The sequence below is a fragment of the Bufo bufo genome, chromosome 7, assembly GCF_905171765.1.
Source record: "Bufo bufo chromosome 7, aBufBuf1.1, whole genome shotgun sequence".
In the NCBI taxonomy this organism is placed as follows: domain Eukaryota; kingdom Metazoa; phylum Chordata; class Amphibia; order Anura; family Bufonidae; genus Bufo; species Bufo bufo.
The window spans coordinates 142,725,147-142,745,818 of record NC_053395.1 but is presented as its reverse complement, the minus strand read 5'-3'; the positions used below and the strand labels follow the sequence as shown (position 1 = coordinate 142,745,818).

At 47.1% G+C, this 20,672-nt stretch overlaps 1 protein-coding gene across 2 annotated transcripts in view; it reads right to left on the bottom strand.

The window, feature by feature from the left end:
* LOC121007452 (aldehyde oxidase-like) overlaps nucleotides 1-20,672 on the bottom strand; it is a 292,875-nt gene that overhangs the window by 109,687 nt on the left and 162,516 nt on the right. For both annotated transcript variants that reach the window (XM_040439380.1, XM_040439381.1), the window contains 2 exons: nucleotides 16,898-16,994; nucleotides 438-562 (listed from right to left, as the gene is read on the bottom strand). In XM_040439380.1, the coding sequence (XP_040295314.1) occupies nucleotides 438-562; nucleotides 16,898-16,994 (222 nt within the window). The remainder of the gene's footprint in view (nucleotides 1-437; nucleotides 563-16,897; nucleotides 16,995-20,672) is intronic.

The following is a 20,672-nucleotide window of genomic DNA, read 5'->3' as shown; positions in this document are numbered from 1 at the left end:
AGTAATGATGGCCACTCGTTTTTCTTTACTTAGCTGCTTTTTTCTTGCCATAATACAAATTCTAACAGTCTATTCAGTAGGACTATCAGCTGTGTATCCACCTGACTTCTCCTCAACGCAACTGATGGTCCTAACCCCATTTATAAGGCAAGAAATCCCACTTATTAAACCTGACAGGGCACACCTGTGAAGTGAAAACCATTTTCAGGGTTCTTTGAATGAGAAGGTGTGTCCAAACTTTTGGTCTGTACTGTGTATATATATCTATATATATATACACACACACACAGTATATATAAATATATATATATATACACACACACACACACACACACACACAGTATATATAAATATATATATATATATATATATCATAAAAACATGATTTAAACAATAGTTCATTTTCTGTTTGCATACTCCCTTTAATGTTGACTTACCTGTGTGTGAGTTGGATCTTGGGTAGCCAAATACACATCCATTTCTCCATCTTCTCCTTTGGGGACAGCTCGGATACTTTGAGTCTCCATATAGAAATGTTCCTGGCCACCTATATAGATTTCACCTGCAATGGTCACAAGAAGGAGAAAGAAAACCATTACAGTGTTACAGACTGATAACTGAAACCCAGTGATCAGCTAAAGCCATGGATACAGTCTTAGAACAAGCTATACAAATAGAATTACATTGGGAAAAGAAGTAGTACATGCCAGTCATTTAAAGGGGTTATCTGGGAATTGATACTGATGACTTATCCTCAGGATAAGTCATCAATACCAGATTGGAAGCAAAAGGCTGTGATGCTCTTTAAGGCTCTTAGGCCTCTTCCTAGGCCAGTGACATTATTGTACATCGGTCACATAGACTACACAGTCAGTCCCATTCAAGTCAACGGGGCCGAGCTGCAATACCAAACACAGCCGCTACAAAATGTACAGCACTGGGCTTGGTAAGCTGCCAGGAGGCCATAGTGCTCACCAGAGGTCATCAATATCAATTCCCAGATAACACCTTTATATGAGTGGTCAACCCTGTAATAGATGGACAGGTTTGGTAGATTAGAGTGAGAGATTCTCTGTGTTAGTGACTGGGATGCCTTTAACCTAGGTAGTTCTGATGAGACTTAAAGAACACCTGTTATTCCACAACCAAAAGGGCACAACATTCAGCTTACCACCTCTGCCCCTTCATTTTAACAATCACAAGGGGTCTTAGCACCAAAAACGCTACAGATCAGAATTTCTGACATGTCAAAATGGTTGCTTATGATGCTTGGTTTATTGTCACATACCAGTGACGCGTTTCGGCACAATGCGTGCCTTCATCAAACTGTGTGCATACAAGAAATTATCCCACATTTAAAGAGGACCTTTCACAACTCTTGACATTCCTGTTTTAATAGCTTCATGCATTCCCCATGTAATAACAATTATGGAGCATCTATTCTTATGTCTGTATGTTGTGTAATTCCTTTAATATTTCTACTAGAAGTTATGAATGAATTGCTAGCAGTCTGCAGTAAGGGTACAGAGGGGTGGTAACCAGTTGGGGGGGGGGGGGGTGTACCTGCACAGACTGACTCTATCCAATCAGTGCTGCCATTTTCAGACACTGCAGGTACACCCCCCCCCCCCCCCCCAACTGGTTACCCCCCTCTCTACCCTTACTGAAGGCTAATAGCAATTCATTTATAACTTCTAGTAGAAATAATAAAGCAATGGCACAGCATAGAGCCATAAGAATAGATGCTCCAGAATTGTTATCACATGGGGAATGCATGAAGCTATTAAAATAGGCATGTCAGGATCTGTGAAAGGTCCTCTTTAAATAGCCCGCCAGATAACAAGGAACTGACGTCATGTTGTCATGACAACCCACTACACTAACAGAAAAAAAACTAACATTGTATTGAGAAAAAACAATGAAATGAACAGCTGAAAGTAGCCAACCATATAAATAAAGTCCATATCATATGCTCCAATATACAATAATTCATAATTGCGATATGGTTCAATTCCGCTATGGAAACAAAAATGAACAAATGAAAGCTACATAAAATTTGGTTCACAAAAAGCTATATAAATCATAATCGCGTTCAAACCCCTGGGTTCCAACGTTTGTAACCGGTGAATGCAGTAAGCTTTTCTTCTGAGCAATAATTTATTTCTGTCACCTCCCCGGCGTGGTTGTGAAATGCTTTCAATGATCTGGAAGAGGAACTGAGAGATGGTGTGTAGAGTTGAGCGAACACCTGGATGTTCGGGTTCGAGAAGTTCGGCCGAACTTCCCGGAAATGTTCGGGTTCGGGATCCGAACCCGACCCGAACTTCGTCCCGAACCCGAACCCCATTAAAGTCAATGGGGACCCAAACTTTTCGGCACTAAAAAGGCTGTAAAACAGCCCAGGAAAGAGCTAGAGGGCTGCAAAAGGCAGCAACATGTAGGTAAATCCCCTGCAAACAAATGTGGATAGGGAAATGAATTAAAATAAAAATAAAATATATAAAAATAAACCAATATCAATTGGAGAGAGGTCCCATAGCAGAGAATCTGGCTTCACGTCAGCAGAGAATCAGTCTTCATGCCATAGCAGAGAATCTGGCTTCACGTTACCCACCACTGTAACAGTCCATTGTCATATATTTAGGCCCCGGCACCCAGGCAGAGGAGAGAGGTCCCGTAACAGAGAATCTGGCTTCATGTCAGCAGAGAATCAGTCTGCATGTCATAGCAGAGAATCAGGCTTTACGTCACCCAACACTGGAACAGTCCATTGTCAGATATTTAGGCCCAGGCACCCAGGCAGAGGAGAGAGGTCCCGTAACAGAGAATCTGGCTTCATGTCAGCAGAGAATCAGTCTGCATGTCATAGCAGAGAATCAGGCTTCACGTCACCCACCACTGGAACAGGCCACTGTCACATATTTAGGCCCAGGCACCCAGGCAGAGGAGAGAGGTCCCATAACAGAGATTCAGGCTTCATGTCAGCATAGAATCAGTCTTCATGTCATAGCAGAGAATCAGGCTTCACGTCACCCACCACTGGAACAGGCCACTGTCACATATTTAGGCTCAGGCACCCAGGCAGAGGAGAGAGGTCCCATAACAGAGATTCAGGCTTCATGTCAGCAGAGAATCAGTCTTCATGTCATAGCAGAGAATCAGGCTTCACGTCACCCACCACTGGAACAGGCCACTGTCACATATTTAGGCCCAGGCACCCAGACAGAGGAGAGAGGTCCCGTAACAGAGAATCTGGCTTCATGTCAGCAAAGAATCAGTCTTCATGTCATAGCAGAGAATCAGGCTTCACGTCACCCACCACTGGGACAGGCCACTGTCACATATTTAGGCCCAGGCACCCAGGCAGAGGAGAGAGGTCCCATAACAGAGATTCAGGCTTCATGTCAGCAGAGAATCAGTCTTCATGTCATAGCAGAGAATCAGGCTTCACGTCACCCACCACTGGAACAGGCCACTGTCACATATTTAGGCCCAGGCACCCAGGCAGAGGAGAGAGGTCCCATAACAGAGATTCAGGCTTCATGTCAGCAGAGAATCAGTCTTCATGTCATAGCAGAGAATCAGGCTTCACGTCACCCACCACTGGAACAGGCCACTGTCACATATTTAGGCCCAGGCACCCAGGCAGAGGAGAGAGGTCCCATAACAGAGATTCAGGCTTCATGTCAGCAGAGAATCAGTCTTCATGTCATAGCAGAGAATCAGGCTTAACGTCACCCACCACTGGAACAGGCCACTGTCACATATTTAGGCCCAGGCACCAAGACAGAGGAGAGAGGTCCCGTAACAGAGAATCTGGCTTCATGTCAGCACAGAATCAGTCTTCATGTCATAGCAGAGAATCAGGCTTCACGTCACCCACCACTGGAACAGGCCACTGTCACATATTTAGGCCCAGGCACCCAGGCAGAGGAGAGAGGTCGCGTAACAGAGAATCTGGCTTCATGTCAGCACAGAATCAGTCTTCATGTCATAGCAGAGAATCAGGCTTCACGTCACCCACCACTGGAACAGTGTCACGGCTGTAAGTGAGCAACTAGAGCATACACAGAAAATAGAGCCACTGACCGGACCCAAACTAGGGAGGATAAAGGGTGACCCCTGTCAGACCCTCAAAGCTTTCCCTATGCTACTAAGCACATACCCGTATCCTAATGGTGGAACGAGGCATGCCCGCGTACCTAGACTGATGACCACTGTAACCCCTACAATAGTGGAAGGGGCACGGCCACCGGTGCCCTGCTCAATATATGGAGGGAACCGTGGTCGCCTTGGATCCGGTCAGAAAACAAACAGATACACTACAATGTCTGCACACTTAGCTGAAGGTGCTGCGGCAGCAGAAAAGACGGATCCAAAGACAGGTGGCAATATCCGGAGTACTTGCTGCAGCAGAACAAAGGTCCAGTGAAATGATAGCATACAAGTGAAGATACTCAAGCAAGAGCTACAACTCAAATGAGAAATATAATCCACACTCTACAAAAGGAGGAGGAGTGATTTAAAGGCAGAGAAATCAAACATAGGAGGAACAGCTGAAAGGAAGGAAACAGAAAGTAATGACCTCATCCCAGGGGCGGAGAAACAGAGCAGTGAGAACTCCTCCAAGCTCTGGTAGTGACATCATCACAGAGGTGGAGAAACAGAGCTGTGAGAACGTCTCAAAGCTCTGGTAGTGACAGTACCCCCCCCCCCTCTACAGGTGGACTCCGGACACCCAGGACCCATCTTCTCAGGATGAGCCCTATGAAATGCCCTGATAAGGCGAGTGGCTTTAATGTCCGACACCGGAACCCACATCCTCTCCTCAGGACCATAACCCTTCCAATGAACGAGGTACTGAAGAGAACCGCGGACAATGCGAGAGTCCACAATTCTGGAAACCTCAAACTCCAGATTGCCATCAACCAAAATCGGAGGAGGAGGCAAAGAGGAGGGTACCGTGGGCTGGACATATGGTTTTAAGAGAGATCTGTGAAATACATTATGTATCTTCCAAACCCGTGGAAGATCAAGACGGAAGGCAACAGGATTGATGACTGACAAGATTTTATAAGGCCCAATAAACTTGGGACCCAATTTCCAGGAGGGAACCTTCAGTTTAATATTTCTTGTAGACAACCACACCAGATCACCCACATTCAGGTCCGGACCAGGCACACGTCTCTTATCAGCCACACGCTTATACCTCTCACTCATCTTTCTAAGATTACTCTGAATCTTTTGCCAAATGGTAGACAAAGACGAGGAAAATCTCTCCTCCTCAGGTAAACCAGAAGGAGCCCCTCCCGAGAATGTCCCAAACTGCGGATGGAACCCATATGCACCAAAGAATGGTGACTTATCAGAAGATTCCTGACGACGGTTGTTCAGAGCAAACTCAGCAAGAGGGAGAAATGAACACCAATCCTCCTGGTTCTCTGCCACGAAACAGCGCAAATATGTCTCCAGATTCTGATTGAGGCGCTCAGTCTGACCATTCGACTGTGGGTGAAAAGCAGAAGAGAAGGACAGCCGAACCCCCAGGCGAGAACACAAAGCCTTCCAGAATCTGGACACAAACTGCGTGCCTCTATCGGAAACAATATCAGAGGGAATGCCATGCAACTTAACAATATGGTCGACAAAAGCTTGCGCCAACGTTTTAGCATTGGGTAAACCAGGGAAAGGTACGAAATGAGCCATCTTGCTAAAACGGTCCACCACCACCAGGATCACCGACTTCCCTGAGGAACGAGGAAGATCCGTGATAAAGTCCATGGACAGGTGTGTCCAAGGACGGGAAGGTATGGGTAACGGGAGAAGGGAACCTGAAGGCCGTGAACGAGGGACCTTAGCGCGAGCGCACGTCTCACAAGCAGCCACAAAACCCTCCACCGACTTACGAAGAGCCGGCCACCAAAATCTCTGAGCAATGAGATCTACCGTGGCTCTACTCCCGGGGTGACCAGCAAGAACAGTATCATGATGCTCCTTGAAGAGTTTGTGACGTAGCTCAGGAGGCACAAACAACTTCCCAGAAGGACAACGGGCAGGTGCCTTAGTCTGGGCAGCCTGGACCTCGGCCTCCAAATCAGAATATAGAGCAGAAACAACTACCCCCTCCGCCAAAATGGGACCCGGGTCCTCAGAGTTTCCTCCTCCCGGAAAACAGCGAGAGAGAGCATCAGCCTTCACATTTTTGATCCCAGGGCGGAATGTAACGACAAAATTGAATCTGGAGAAGAACAGAGACCATCTGGCCTGTCTCGGATTCATACGCCTGGCCGACTCCAAGTACGCCAGATTCTTATGGTCGGTAAAAACGGTGATAGGGTGCCTGGCCCCCTCCAACCAATGGCGCCATTCCTCGAAAGCCAACTTGATGGCCAACAACTCCCTATCTCCCACATCATAGTTTTTCTCTGCCGGGGAGAGTTTTTTAGAGAAAAAGGCACAGGGTCGCCATTTGGCAGGAGAAGGGCCCTGGGACAAAACCGCACCCACACCCACCTCGGAAGCATCCACCTCAACAATAAAAGGTAAGGAAACATCGGGATGCACCAAGACGGGAGCAGACTCAAAACTCTCTTTAATCTTAGAAAAAGCTGCAAGCGCCTCCTTCGACCAAGAGGAAAAATCCGCCCCCTGTTTTGTCATGTCAGTGAGGGGTTTGACAACAGAGGAATAATTCAAAATGAACTTTCTGTAATAGTTCGCAAAACCCAGAAAGCGCATCAATGCCTTCTGATTCTCGGGAAGCTCCCACTCAAGTACAGCACGGACCTTCTCCGGATCCATGCGAAAACCAGAAGCAGAGAGCAGAAAACCCAGAAATTGAATCTCTGATACCATAAAAACACATTTCTCCAGCTTGGCGTACAATTTATTTTCCCGCAGAATCTGCAAAACCTGAAAAAGATGATCCTGATGGGTCTGAACATCAGGGGAAAAAATCAAAATATCATCAAGATACACCAATACAAATTTCCTCATTAAATGGTAGAAAATACTGTTAACAAAATGCTGAAAGACGGCCGGAGCATTCATCAGGCCGAAAGGCATAACGAGATTCTCGAAATGCCCGTTAGGGGTATTAAAGGCCGTTTTCCATTCATCCCCCTCTCTGACCCTGACCAGGTTGTACGCGCCTCTCAAATCCAATTTGGAAAAAACCTTGGCCCCAACAATTTGGTTGAAGAGGTCCGGGATCAGAGGAAGGGGATAGGGATCGCAAATCGTGATACGGTTCAGCTCCCTAAAATCTAGGCAAGGTCTCAGAGAGCCATCTTTTTTTTTAACAAAAAAAAAACCAGCGGCAACAGGTGATTTTGAGGGACGAATATGCCCCTTATCGAGACTCTCGGAGATATAGGTTTGCATTGCGATTCTTTCCGGTTGTGAGAGGTTGTAGAGGCGTGCTTTTGGCAGCTTGGCGCCGGGAATGAGGTTAATGGGACAGTCAAACTCCCGGTGAGGAGGTAGCTCCTGAACACCGCTCTCGGAAAAGACGTCCGAGAAATCAGAGAGAAATGATGGCACAGTTTTAGTAGACACCTCTGCAAAAGTCGCTGTAAGACAATTCTCTCTACAAAAGTCACTCCACTCATTTATTTGCCTTCCTTGCCAATCAATAGTGGGGTTATGTCTAGTGAGCCAGGGTAACCCCAAAACTAGAGGAGAAGGCAATCCGTTAAGGACAAAACAAGATATATCCTCCACATGAGTGTCACCCACAGCCAACCGGATATTGTGAACAATGCCCTTCAGAGATCTCTGTGAGAGTGGAGCAGAGTCAATAGCAAAAACAGGTATATCCTTTTCTAATGTACAAACCTGAAAACCATGCAGGGCTACAAATTGAGTGTCAATAAGATTGACGGCCGCTTCACTATCGACAAAAATCTCACAAGAAATGACTTTGCTCTCTAGCGCCACCCTGGCAGACAGGAGAAAACGGGAACTGCAGGTCAGAGGAAAAGCATCAATTCCTACATCAACTTTGCCCAAAGTAGCAGATGAAGCAGAGTTTGATGATTTACCTTTTGAGGTTTTTCTCTTATTATCGCTCTTAGTACAGTTCAAGAATCTCCTAGACGGACAAACGTTTGCCAAATGACCTATGCCCCCACAACAAAAACACACCATACTCTGAGGACTAAATCCTCTTTTATCAGGGGCAAGTCGACCTAGCTGCATGGGCTCCTCCTCAGAGGGGACCGAGACAGGATGAGGCCCTTGCACACTGAATGAGTCCGCACCACTGCCCCTAGACTGACAATGGCTGGACAGAGAGGTCTCGTTTCTTTCTCTTAGACGCCTGTCAAGGCGTACCGCCAATGACATGGCAGACTCTAAGGACGTTGGTCTCTCATGGAAAGCAAACGCATCTTTCAATCTCTCTGAGAGACCATGACAGAACTGACTCCGGAGTGCAGCATCATTCCAACCTGAATCAGCTGCCCATCTCCGAAATTCAGAACAATAAAACTCCGCAGACAGTTTGTTCTGGCATAAAAAACGTAAGTTAGATTCGGCCAGCGCAACACGATCCGGGTCATCATATATCTGCCCCAGGGCCACAAAAAATCTTTCCACGGATCGAAGGGAGGGATCCCCCTGATGGCAGCGAAAATGCCCAAGTCTGAGCATTACCCCTGAGCAGGGAGATGGCAATCCTCACCCTCTGCTCTTCATTACCAGAGGAATGGGGACACAAGCAAAAATGGAGTTTGCATGCCTCTCTGAAGCGAACAAAATTCTCACTGCCCCCAGAGAATGTTTCCGGAAGTGAGACCTTTGGCTCGCAACAGACTCCATGGGCCGGAGCAGAGCCCAATGCTTGAAGCTGAGTCATAGATTGACGGAGATCCGCTACCTCCAAAGAAAGACCCTGCATGCGGTCAACCAGGCCAGAAAGCGGATCCATGTCAAAAAAGACGGTTTTGGTGGATTATAATGTCACGGCTGTAAGTGAGCAACTAGAGCATACACAGAAAATAGAGCCACTGACCGGACCCAAACTAGGGAGGATAAAGGGTGACCCCTGTCAGACCCTCAAAGCTTTCCCTATACTGCTAAGCACATACCCGGATCCTAATGGTGGAACGAGGCATGCCCGCGTACCTAGACTGATGACCACTGTAACCCCTACAATAGTGGAAGGGGCACGGCCACCGGTGCCCTGCTCAGTATATGGAGGGAACCGTGGTCGCCTCGGATCCGGTCAGAAAACAAACAGATACACTACAATGTCTGCACACTTAGCTGAAGGTGCTGCGGCAGCAGAGAAGATGGATCCAAAGACAGGTGGCAATATCCGGAGTACTTGCTGCAGCAGAACAAAGGTCCAGTGAAATGATAGCATACAAGTGAAGATACTCAAGCAAGAGCTACAACTCAAATGAGAAATATAATCCACACTCTACAAAAGGAGGAGGAGTGATTTAAAGGCAGAGAAATCAAACATAGGAGGAACAGCTGGAAGGAAGGAAACAGAAAGTAATGACCTCATCCCAGTGGCGGAGAAACAGAGCAGTGAGAACTCCTCCAAGCTCTGGTAGTGACATCATCACAGAGGTGGAGAAACAGAGCTGTGAGAACGTCTCAAAGCTCTGGTAGTGACAAACAGGCCACTGTCACACATTTAGGGCCCGGCACCCAGACAGAGGAGAGGTTCATTCAACTTTGGGTTGCCCCACAATATAATGGTAAAATGAAAATAAAAATAGGATTGAATGAGGAAGTGCCCTGGAGTACAATAATATATTGTTAAGGGGAGGTAGTTAATGTCTAATCTGCACAAGGGATGGACAGGTCCTGTGGGATCCATGCCTGGTTCATTTTTATGAACGTCAGCTTGTCCACATTGGCTGTAGACAGGCGGCTGCGTTTGTCTGTAATGACGCCCCCTGCCGTGCTGAATACACGTTCAGACAAAACGCTGGCCGCCGGGCAGGCCAGCACCTCCAAGGCATAAAAGGCTAGCTCTGGCCACGTGGACAATTTGGAGACCCAGAACTTGAATGGGGCCGAACCATCAGTCAGTACGTGGAGGGGTGTGCACAGGTACTGTTCCACCATGTTAGTGAAATGTTGCCTCCTGCTAACACGTTCCGTATCAGGTGGTGGTGCAGTTAGCTGTGGCGTGGTGACAAAACTTTTCCACATCTCTGCCATGCTAACCCTGCCCTCAGAGGAGCTGGGCGTGACACAGCTGCGTTGGCGACCTCTTGCTCCTCCTCTGCCTTCGCCTTGGGCTTCCACTGGTTCCCCTGTGACATTTGGGAATGCTCTCAGTAGCGCGTCTACCAACGTGCGCTTGTACTCGCGCATCTTCCTATCACGCTCCAGTGTAGGAAGTAAGGTGGGCACATTGTCTTTGTACCGGGGATCCAGCAGGGTGGCAACCCAGTAGTCCGCACACCTTAAAATTTGGGCAACTCTGCTGTCGTTGCGCAGGCACTGCAGCATGTAGTCGCTCATGTGTGCCAGGCTGCCCAGAGGTAAGGACAAGCTGTCCTCTGTGGGAGGCATATCGTCATCATCCTGTGTTTCCCCCCAGCCACGCACCAGTGATGGGCCCGAGCTGCTTTGGGTGCCACCCCGCTGTGAACATGCTTCATCCTCATCCTCCTCCACCTCCTCCTCGTCCTCCAGTAGTGGGCCCTGTCTGGCCACATTTGTACCTGGCCTCTGGTGTTGCAAAAAACCTCCCTCTGAGTCACTTCGAAGAGACTGGCCTGAAAGTGCTAAAAATGACCCCTCTTCCTCCTCTTCCTCCTGGGCCACCTCCTCTTCCATCATCACTCTAAGTGTTTTCTCAAGGAGACATAGAAGTGGTATTGTAACGCTGATAACGGCGTCATCGCCACTGGCCATGTTGGTGGAGTACTCGAAACAGCGCAACAGGGCACACAGGTCTCGCATGGAGGCCCAGTCATTGGTGGTGAAGTGGTGCTGTTCCGCAGTGCGACTGACCCGTGCGTGCTGCAGCTGAAACTCCACTATGGCCTGCTGCTGCTCGCACAGTCTGTCCAGCATGTGCAAGGTGGAGTTCCACCTGGTGGGCACATCGCATATGAGGCGGTGAGCGGGAAGGCTGAAGTTACGCTGTAGCGCAGACAGGCGTGCAGCAGCAGGGTGTGAACGCCGGAAGCGCGAACAGACGGCCCGCACTTTATGCAGCAGCTCTGACATGTCGGGGTAGTTGCGAATGAACTTCTGCACCACTAAATTCAGTACATGCGCCAGGCAAGGGATGTGCGTCAAACCGGCTAGTCCCAGAGCTGCAACGAGATTTCGCCCATTATCGCACACCACCAGGCCGGGCTTGAGGCTCACCGGCAGCAACCACTCGTCGGTCTGTTGTTCTATACCCCGCCACAACTCCTGTGCGGTGTGGGGCCTGTCCCCCAAACATATGAGTTTCAGAACGGCCTGCTGACGTTTACCCCGGGCTGTGCTGAAGTTGGTGGTGAAGGTGTGTGGCTGACTGGATGAGCAGGTGGAAGAAGAGGAGGAGGAAGCTGAGTAGGAGGAGGAGGAGACAGGAGGCAAAGAATGTTGCCCTGCGATCCTTGGCGGCGGAAGGACGTGCGCCAAACAGCTCTCCGCCTGGGGCCCAGCCGCCACTACATTTACCCAGTGTGCAGTTAGGGAGATATAGCGTCCCTGGCCGTGCTTACTGGTCCACGTATCTGTGGTTAGGTGGACCTTGCCACAGATGGCGTTGCGCAGTGCACACTTGATTTTATCGGACACTTGGTTGTGCAGGGAAGGCACGGCTCTCTTGGAGAAGTAGTGCCGGCTGGGAACAACATACCGTGGGACAGCAAGCGACATGAGCTGTTTGAAGCTGTCTGTGTCCACCAGCCTAAATGACAGCATTTCATAGGCCAGTAGTTTAGAAATGCTGGCATTCAGGGCCAGGGATCGAGGGTGGCTATGTGGGAATTTACGCTTTCTCTCAAATGTTTGTGAGATGGAGAGCTGAACGCTGCCGTGTGACATGGTTGAGATGCTTGGTGACGCAGGTGGTGGTGTTGGTGGTACATCCCATGTTTGCTAGGCGGCAGGTGCCAACGTTCCTCCAGAGGCGGAGGAAGAGGCCGAGGCTGCAGCAGCAGAAGAGGCCGAGGCGGCAGCAGCAGAAGAGGTAGCAGGGGGAGCCTGAGTGACTTCCTTGTTTTTAAGGTGTTTACTCCACTGCAGTTCATGCTTTGCATGCAGGTGCCTGGTCATGCAGGTTGTGCTAAGGTTCAGAACGTTAATGCCTCGCTTCAGGCTCTGATGGCACAGCGTGCAAACCACTCGGGTCTTGTCGTCAGCACATTGTTTGAAGAAGTGCCATGCCAGGGAACTCCTTGAAGCTGCCTTTGGGGTGCTCGGTCCCAGATGGCGGCGGTCAGTAGCAGGCGGAGTCTCTTGGCGGCGGGTGTTATGATTTTGCCCACTGCTCCCTCTTTTGCTACGCTGTTGGCTCGGTCTCACCACTGCCTCTTCCTCCGAACTGTGAAAGTCAGTGGCACGACCTTCATTCCATGTGGGGTCTAGGACCTCATCGTCCCCTGCATCGTCTTCCACCCAGTCTTGATCCCTGACCTCCTGTTCAGTCTGCACACTGCAGAAAGACGCAGCAGTTGGCACCTGTGTTTCGTCATCATCAGAGACGTGCTGAGATGGTATTCCCATGTCCTCATCATCAGGAAACATAAGTGGTTGTGCGTTAGTGCATTCTATCTCTTCCACCCCTGGGGAAGGGCTAGGTGGATGCCCTTGGGAAACCCTGGCAGCAGAGTCTTCAAACAGCATAAGAGACTGCTGCATAACTTGAGGCTCAGACAGTTTCCCTGATATGCATGGGGGTGATGTGACAGACTGATGGGCTTGGTTTTCATGCGCCATCTGTGCGCTTTCTGCAGAAGACTGGGTGGGAGATAATGTGAACGTGCTGGATGCACTGTCGGCCACCCAATTGACTAATGCCTGTACCTGCTCAGGCCTTACCATCCTTAGAACGGCATTGGGCCCCACCAAATATCCCTGTAAATTCTGGCGGCTACTGGGACCTGAGGTAGTTGGTACACTAGGACGTGTGGCTGTGGCAGAACGGCCACGTCCTCTCCCAGCACCAGAGGGTCCACTAACACCACCACGACCATGTCCACGTCCGCGTCCCTTACTAGTTGTTTTCCTCATTGTTACCGTTCACCACAATAAGAAAAATATTATTCGGGCCAATGTATTGAATTAAAATTAAGGCCTTTTTTTACAGACACCTAACACTGTCTGGCTATCTATTTAGGTACCGTATTACACTAATACAGGCACACAAGTAATGACAGATTTGGTTGAATATAAATGTGAGGCCTATTTTTTACGCGCTGTGTGACAGATATACCTTAAATCACAGAATTAGACTTGTATCTGCAATGTAGCATGTGTGTTAAGTTTTTCAGAATGACACTATCAGCACCTGGAATCTAAGATATCCTTTTTGGGATAGATTTAAAGTAGGCCTGATATAGCAGAAACTACTAATTTTGAGAATGGCAAATTTGGTAATAGTTTTTCAACCCAGAACAAAAACTGTGCTTTTACGGTCACTACAAATAATTTGACCAGCTAAAACAGTACAGATTTGGTTGAATATAAATGTGAGGCCTATTTTTTACGCGCTGTGTGACAGATATACCTTAAATCACAGAATTAGACTTGTATCTGCAATGTAGCATGTGTGTTAAGTTTTTCAGAATGACACTATCAGCACCTGGAATCTAAGATATCCTTTTTGGGATAGATTTAAAGTAGGCCTGATATAGCAGAAACTACTAATTTTGAGAATGGCAAATTTGGTAATAGTTTTTCAACCCAGAACAAAAACTGTGCTTTTACGGTCACTACAAATAATTTGACCAGCTAAAACAGTACAGATTTGGTTGAATATAAATGTGAGGCCTATTTTTTACGCGCTGTGTGACAGATATACCTTTAATCACAGAATTAGACTTGTATCTGCACTGTAGCGTGTGTGTTAGGTTTTTCAGAATGACACTATCAGCACCTTCAATCTAAGATATCCTTTTTGGGATAGATTTAAAGTAGGCCTGATATAGCAGAAACTACTAATTTTGAGAATGGCAAATTTGGGAATAGTTCTTCAACCCAGAAAAAAAACTGTGCTTTTACGGTCACTACAAATAATTTGACCAGCTAAAACAGTACAGATTTGGTTGAATATAAATGTGAGGCCTATTTTTTACGCGCTGTGTGACAGATATACCTTTAATCACAGAATTAGACTTGTATCTGCACTGTAGCGTGTGTGTTAAGTTTTTCAGAATGACACTATCAGCACCTTCAATCTAAGATATCCTTTTTGGGATAGATTTAAAGTAGGCCTGATATAGCAGAAACTACTAATTTTGAGAATGGCAAATTTGGGAATAGTTTTTCAACCCAGAACAAAAACTGTGCTTTTACGGTCACTAAATATAACTTGACCAGCTAAAACTGTACTGATTTGGATGAATAGAAATGTCAGGCCTATTTTTTAGGCGCTGGGTGACAGGCTCAACTTGCCCCTGATGTAGTATATGGCCAAATAATAACCACACTTTTGATGGTTAAATGCACTTGGGTGACACAGGCTCAGCCTGCACCTGATGTAGTATATGGCCAAAAAATAACCACACTGTTGATGGTTAAATGCACTTGGGTGACACAGGCTCAGCCTGCACCTGATGTAGTATATGGCCAAAAAATAACCACACTGTTGATGGTTAAATGCACTTGGGTGACACAGGCTCAGCCTGCACCTGATGTAGGATATAGCAAAAAATAACCACACTATTGATGGTTAAATGCACTTGGGTGACACAGGCTCAGCCTGCACCTGATGTAGTATATGGCCAAAAAATAACCACACTGTTGATGGTTAAATGCACTTGGGTGACACAGGCTCAGCCTGCACCTGATGTAGGATATAGCAAAAAATAACCACACTATTGATGGTTAAATGCACTTGGTGGTAGCTTGTGCTGGTGCACCACAAGCCACAAAATGGCCGCCGATCACCCCAGAAAAAAGTGATATAAAAACGCTCTGGGCAGCCTAAAAAAAGTGAGCAATTCAATATCAGCACTTCAATGATCCACAGCTGGAGATCGATCACTGAATTAAGTCTTTTGGAGGAGTTAATCTGCCTAATCTCGCCCTAACGTCGCAGCAGCAACCTCTCCCTATGCTTGAATCAGCAGAGTGACGTGCAGCGCTACGTGACCCAAGCTTATATAGAGGCTGGGTCACATGCTGCACTGGCCAATCACAGCCATGCCAATAGTAGGCAAGGCTGTGATGGCCTCTTCGGGCAAGTAGTATGACGCTTGTTGATTGGCTGCTTTGCAGCCTTTCAAAAAGCGCCAAGAAAGCGCCGAACACCGAACCCAAACTTTTACGAAAATGTTCGGGTTCGGGTCCGTGTCACGGACACCCCAAAATATACAGTTCGGGTTTGCTCATCCCTAATGGTGTGCTTCTGCTGATAGAAGTGGTGTGGTATAGGAAGCAACAGGTTACCCTTCCTTATGGTGGACTTATGTTTACTGAACCTATCTTTCATTCTCATTTAAGTTTCGCCCACATACAGTAAACCGCAGGGGCATTTGAGTCTATAAATGACGACAACATGACGTCAGTTCCTTGTTATCTGGCGGGCTATTTAAATGTGGGATGATTTCTTGTATGCACACAGTTTGAAGGCACGTATTGTGCCAAAACACGTCACTGGTATGTGACAATAAACCAAGCATCATAAGCAACCATTGTGAGTGCCGGTCCTTTCTTCATATTGCTTACCTGGGACGCCAGCCCCTGGACACGTGCACCACCACGTTAGTTCCTGCCGCAGTGCCGATCTGTGATTATTATCTGGCAGCGACACTACAAGTGGGCAACGGAGGCCTTTTTTGGGCAAACGCTACCACCCAAAAAAGCCGATTCCAGGAGAGCAGGGAGCCATCATCGGCGAGGCGGACGCACCAAGAATGACACGGTCACAGGTATGGCAGAAAACTTAGTTTTATATCTGTCTTCTAAAAACCTGAGTCCGGCACAAATGAACTTATTGCAAAAGGGTCTGTCCTTCAGCCCCACTGGGAGCTTTGATACTTTCACCCTGGATATGGACTTACAGCGGTTTTACTGAAATATACTTTTGAAAGCTCATTTTTCTAATGAACATTGTGTTTCTCGACTGGGTGATGGGATAGAGTCTGGTGCACTTTCTCCAAAGCAGTTTGGCTTGAAAATTAAAAGCACCTTTTCACCTACTAAATCCCATCACCCAGTTGAGACATTTATTAATCTGGTTCAACAGGATGTTGAAAAATTGCTCTACCAATTTAAACAGGGAGATTTTCATATACATCATAATTTGACAGTCGAGGAAAAACATGCTCTTGATCCCTTTCTTATTTTTAAAGTGCAGGTACACTTTAACGGGACAAATCTGCAGATCAAAATGAAAAAGTGTGGATAGCACACCCAGAAGAGCAACATAGGTGGGTGCACACCTTTTAGGGGATTGGTCCAACTCACCCCTTCGGGTATGAAGTTCTACAAACAGAGGGAGAGGCAGTGCTCCAAAACCAGTGATGTCTTTAATCCATATGTGACTTTTCAGATGAAAATGCTACGTAAAGGCTTTTCAGTCAAAATATTGCATATGGATTAAATATTTCACTGGTTTTGGATTACTTTGAGTGATGCCTCTCTGCAGAGAAAACATGGAACATTTCTACTGCACTGTATCCATGCTCATATGGCTAAATAGGGCAATGCAATTAATGACAATATTTTAGGAACTAAATTATATTAGTGGCGATAAGCGTTGTACCTTCATGCACCTGATCAGCTGTTTGAAAGGCTTCTTCTATATTTCCGACCTCTAGTCGTCTTTGTGGTCCATAGAATGAATTGTTATTAATGGCCTCCTACAATATAAAACCAAGAGAAATGTACCATTACTAATAAGCAACATGTTTAATTTCTTTTTAACCTTCTTTTATATAAGATGATCTGAGTTGGCTTGACTATATACAGTACTAGCAGAAGGACCCAGCTTCGCACACGTATATTTCATCTATTTCATTTAATGTTTGTGTGTGTAGTTAAAAGATATTGACAGTATCCCCTATAACAGTGACATCTACAGTACCCCGCACCTTAACACTGATCCCCCACCACAGTGCCCCGCCTCCTTGAAATAGGACGTCCACAGCAGCCCACCCCCTTAACTTTGACCTTCACAGCAGCCTGCCCCTTTAACAGTGAGTTCCACAGCACCCCACCCTCTTGACAGTGAACTCTACAGGGGCCCCGCCCCCTTAACAGTGACCTCTACAGCACCCGCCCCTTAACACTGATTATAGGTTACAGTCCCCTTAACTGTGACCTCCACCATTCCCCCTTAACAGAGACCTCCACAGCAGCTGACCCTTTAATAGTGACTGCCACAGTACCCCGCTCCCTTAACAGTGACCTCCACTGTACCCCGCTCCCTTAACAGTGACCTCCACTGTACCCTGCTCCCTTAAAGGGCTTCTGTCAGCCCACTAAACCGTTTTTTGTTTTTTTTGCTTAATAATAACCCCTACACTGCGATTTATCCATACATAAGTAAAATAAGAATTTTGGTTCAGTAGAATTTGCTAAAACCCTATTTTTATAATATGTAAATTACCTTGCTACCAGCAAGTAGGGCGGCTACTTGCTGGTAGCAGCCGCATCCTCCGATGGTAATGACGCACCCTCTGCTTGTTGATTGACAGGGCCAGCGGACGGGATCTTTCTCCGCTGGCCCTGCCTGTTTTCATTCAATATCTGGCGCCTGCGCCGCGGCCGTGCCTATCTTTAATCGGCGCAGGCGCACTGAGAGGCGGCCACTCACTCGGCCGCTTCATCCTCAATGCGCCTGCGCCGGGTGTAGATGTGACGTCATCGGCGCAGGCGCATTGAGGATGAAGCGGCCGAGTGAGTGGCCGCCTCTCAGTGCGCCTGCGCCGATTGAAGATAGGTACGGCCGCGGCGCAGGCGCCAGATATTAAATGAAAACAGGCAGGGCCAGCGGAGAAAGATCCCGTCCGCTGGCCCTGTCAATCAACAAGCAGAGGGGGCGTCATTACCATCGGAGGATGCGGCTGCTACCAGCAAGTAGCCGCCCTACTTGCTGGTAGCAAGGTAATTTACATATTATAAAAATAGGGTTTTAGCAAATTCTACTGAACCAAAATTCTTATTTTACTTATGTATGGATAAATCGCAGTGTAGGGGTTATTATTAAGCAAAAAAAAAACGGTTTAGTGGGCTGACAGAAGCCCTTTAACAGTGACCTCCACTGTACCCTGCTCCCTTAACAGTGACCTCACAATACCCCGTTCCCTTAACAGTGACCTCACAGTACCACGCTGCCTCTTTAATAGTGACCTCCACAGTCCCCTCCTCCCTTAACAATGACCTCCACAGCGGCCTGCCCCCTTAACAGTAACATCTACAGTGCCCTCCCCTTTAACAGTAACCTCCACAGAGGTCGCCCCTTTATTTGTGATCTGCACAGTACCCCGTCTCCTTAACAGTGATTTCCACAATAACCGTCCCCTTAACAGTGACCTCCACAGCAGCTCCCCCTTTAACAGTGACCTTCACAGTCCCTCGCCCATTAATAGTAACCTCCACAGTGGCCGGCCCTTTATTTGTGACCTCCACAGTGCCCCGTCTCGTTAAGTGATTTTTACAATAACCCATCCCCTTAACAGTGACCTCCACAGCAGCTGCCCCTTTAATAGTGACCTCCACAGTCCCCCGCCCCCTAAACAGTAACTTCCACAGTGGCCGGCCCTTTATTTGTGACCTCCACAGTACCCAGTCTCATTAAGTGATTTCCACAATAACCCGTCCCGTTAACAGTGACCTCAACGGAGCTCCGTTCCCTTAAAATATGACCTCCACAACACCCTGCCCCCTTAACAGTGACCTTTACAGCACCCCGCCCCTTAACACTGACCTCCATAGTGGATAATCCCCTTAACTGTGACCTCTACCGCTCCCTGCCCCCTTAACAGAGACCTCGACAGCTCCCGCCCCTTTAACAGTGACCTCCACAGCGGCCCGCCCCTTTAACAATGACCTCCACAGCGGCCTCCGCTTTATTAGTGACCTTCATAGTACCCCATCTCCTTAACAGTGATTTCCACAACCCCCAGCCACCTTAACAGTGGCCCCTACAGCAATCTGCCACTTAACACAGAACTCCATAGCGGACCGTCCCCTTAACTGTGACCTCCACAGCAGCCTGCACCCTTAACTGTGACCTCAATAGCACTCTGCTCCCTTAACAATGTAATCCACAGCGCTCCGCCCCTTTAAAGATGACCTACGGCAGTGAAGAAAAATGGCTGGGCTGTAATGGAAACCTGGTGTAAAACTGTGTGTATGAGGAGACTAAGGACTTGCAAGCTTTAATTGGCTGATAAGCGTCATGTGACCATGTGTATGGCAGTTGGGATATGAGGAGAAAGACCTAAAGGCTTCTATTGGCTAATGTAGGTCATGTGATGGTGCCATATTTGCATTTTTTGGGAATATCTCAGGAACGATACGTGCTAGAGAGCAGAGACTGGTCTAAATTCTTCCTGGACACCCAATGTACCTGTGTGCCAAATTTCGTGATTATAAATGAGACGGTGTGGAAATCTTTTAACGGACATACATACATACACTCAGCTTTATATATTAGATAAGGTTATTAAAGGGAACTTAGATTTTAAAGGGAACCTGTCACCATGAAATGCAGTGCAATCAGCAGGCAGCATGTCATAGAGTAGGAGGAACTGAGCCGACATATAGTTTTGTGGTAAAAAATTCAGCAAAACTTGTAATTCATACAAGTCCCTTATGTTTTTTGCTTACATATCTTCATTATCTATATGAATGTTGGTGGGCATTTTTCCTGATTGCTTCCCCATAGGATGCTCGGGGGAGAGATCGGGCTTATTGATCTGATTAAATACATATGAGTTGACGTCTCTGATTGGTTTTGTTTCCCTTATATAGCTGTGTGTAGTAAGTATGCGGTATATAGTGTGTCATTGACATTACACTGAACTTTGTGATGACAGGTTCTCTTTAATTGCTTACAAAGGTTTAATATAAAATTGTGCATAATAAAAAAAAAACTGTCTGTCCATTCTGATTTTTTTGTATTTTAGGTACTGATTTAAGTCTCTCAGGTGTATAATAATTCTGAATGATCCATCTGGCGTGGGAACGAGAAAAAGGGAAGAATAAAAACTCTCCCCTTCTCCGAGTCTGGACCAAGAACCTTTTTCTTTAAAAAGGGAAAAAACTTATTGTCTTAGGCCTCTTTCAGACAGGCGTTGCGGGTAAATGTTCTGGGTGCGTTGCGGGAACACGCACGATTTTTCCGCGCAAGTGCAAAACATTGTAATGCGTTTTGCACGCGCGTGAGAAAAATCGTGCATATTTGGTACCCAAACCCGAACTTCTTCACAGAAGTTCGGGCTTGGGATCGGTGTTCTGTAGATTGTATTATTTTCCCTTATAACATGGTTATAAGGGAAAATAATAGCATTCTGAATACAGAACCCTCAGAA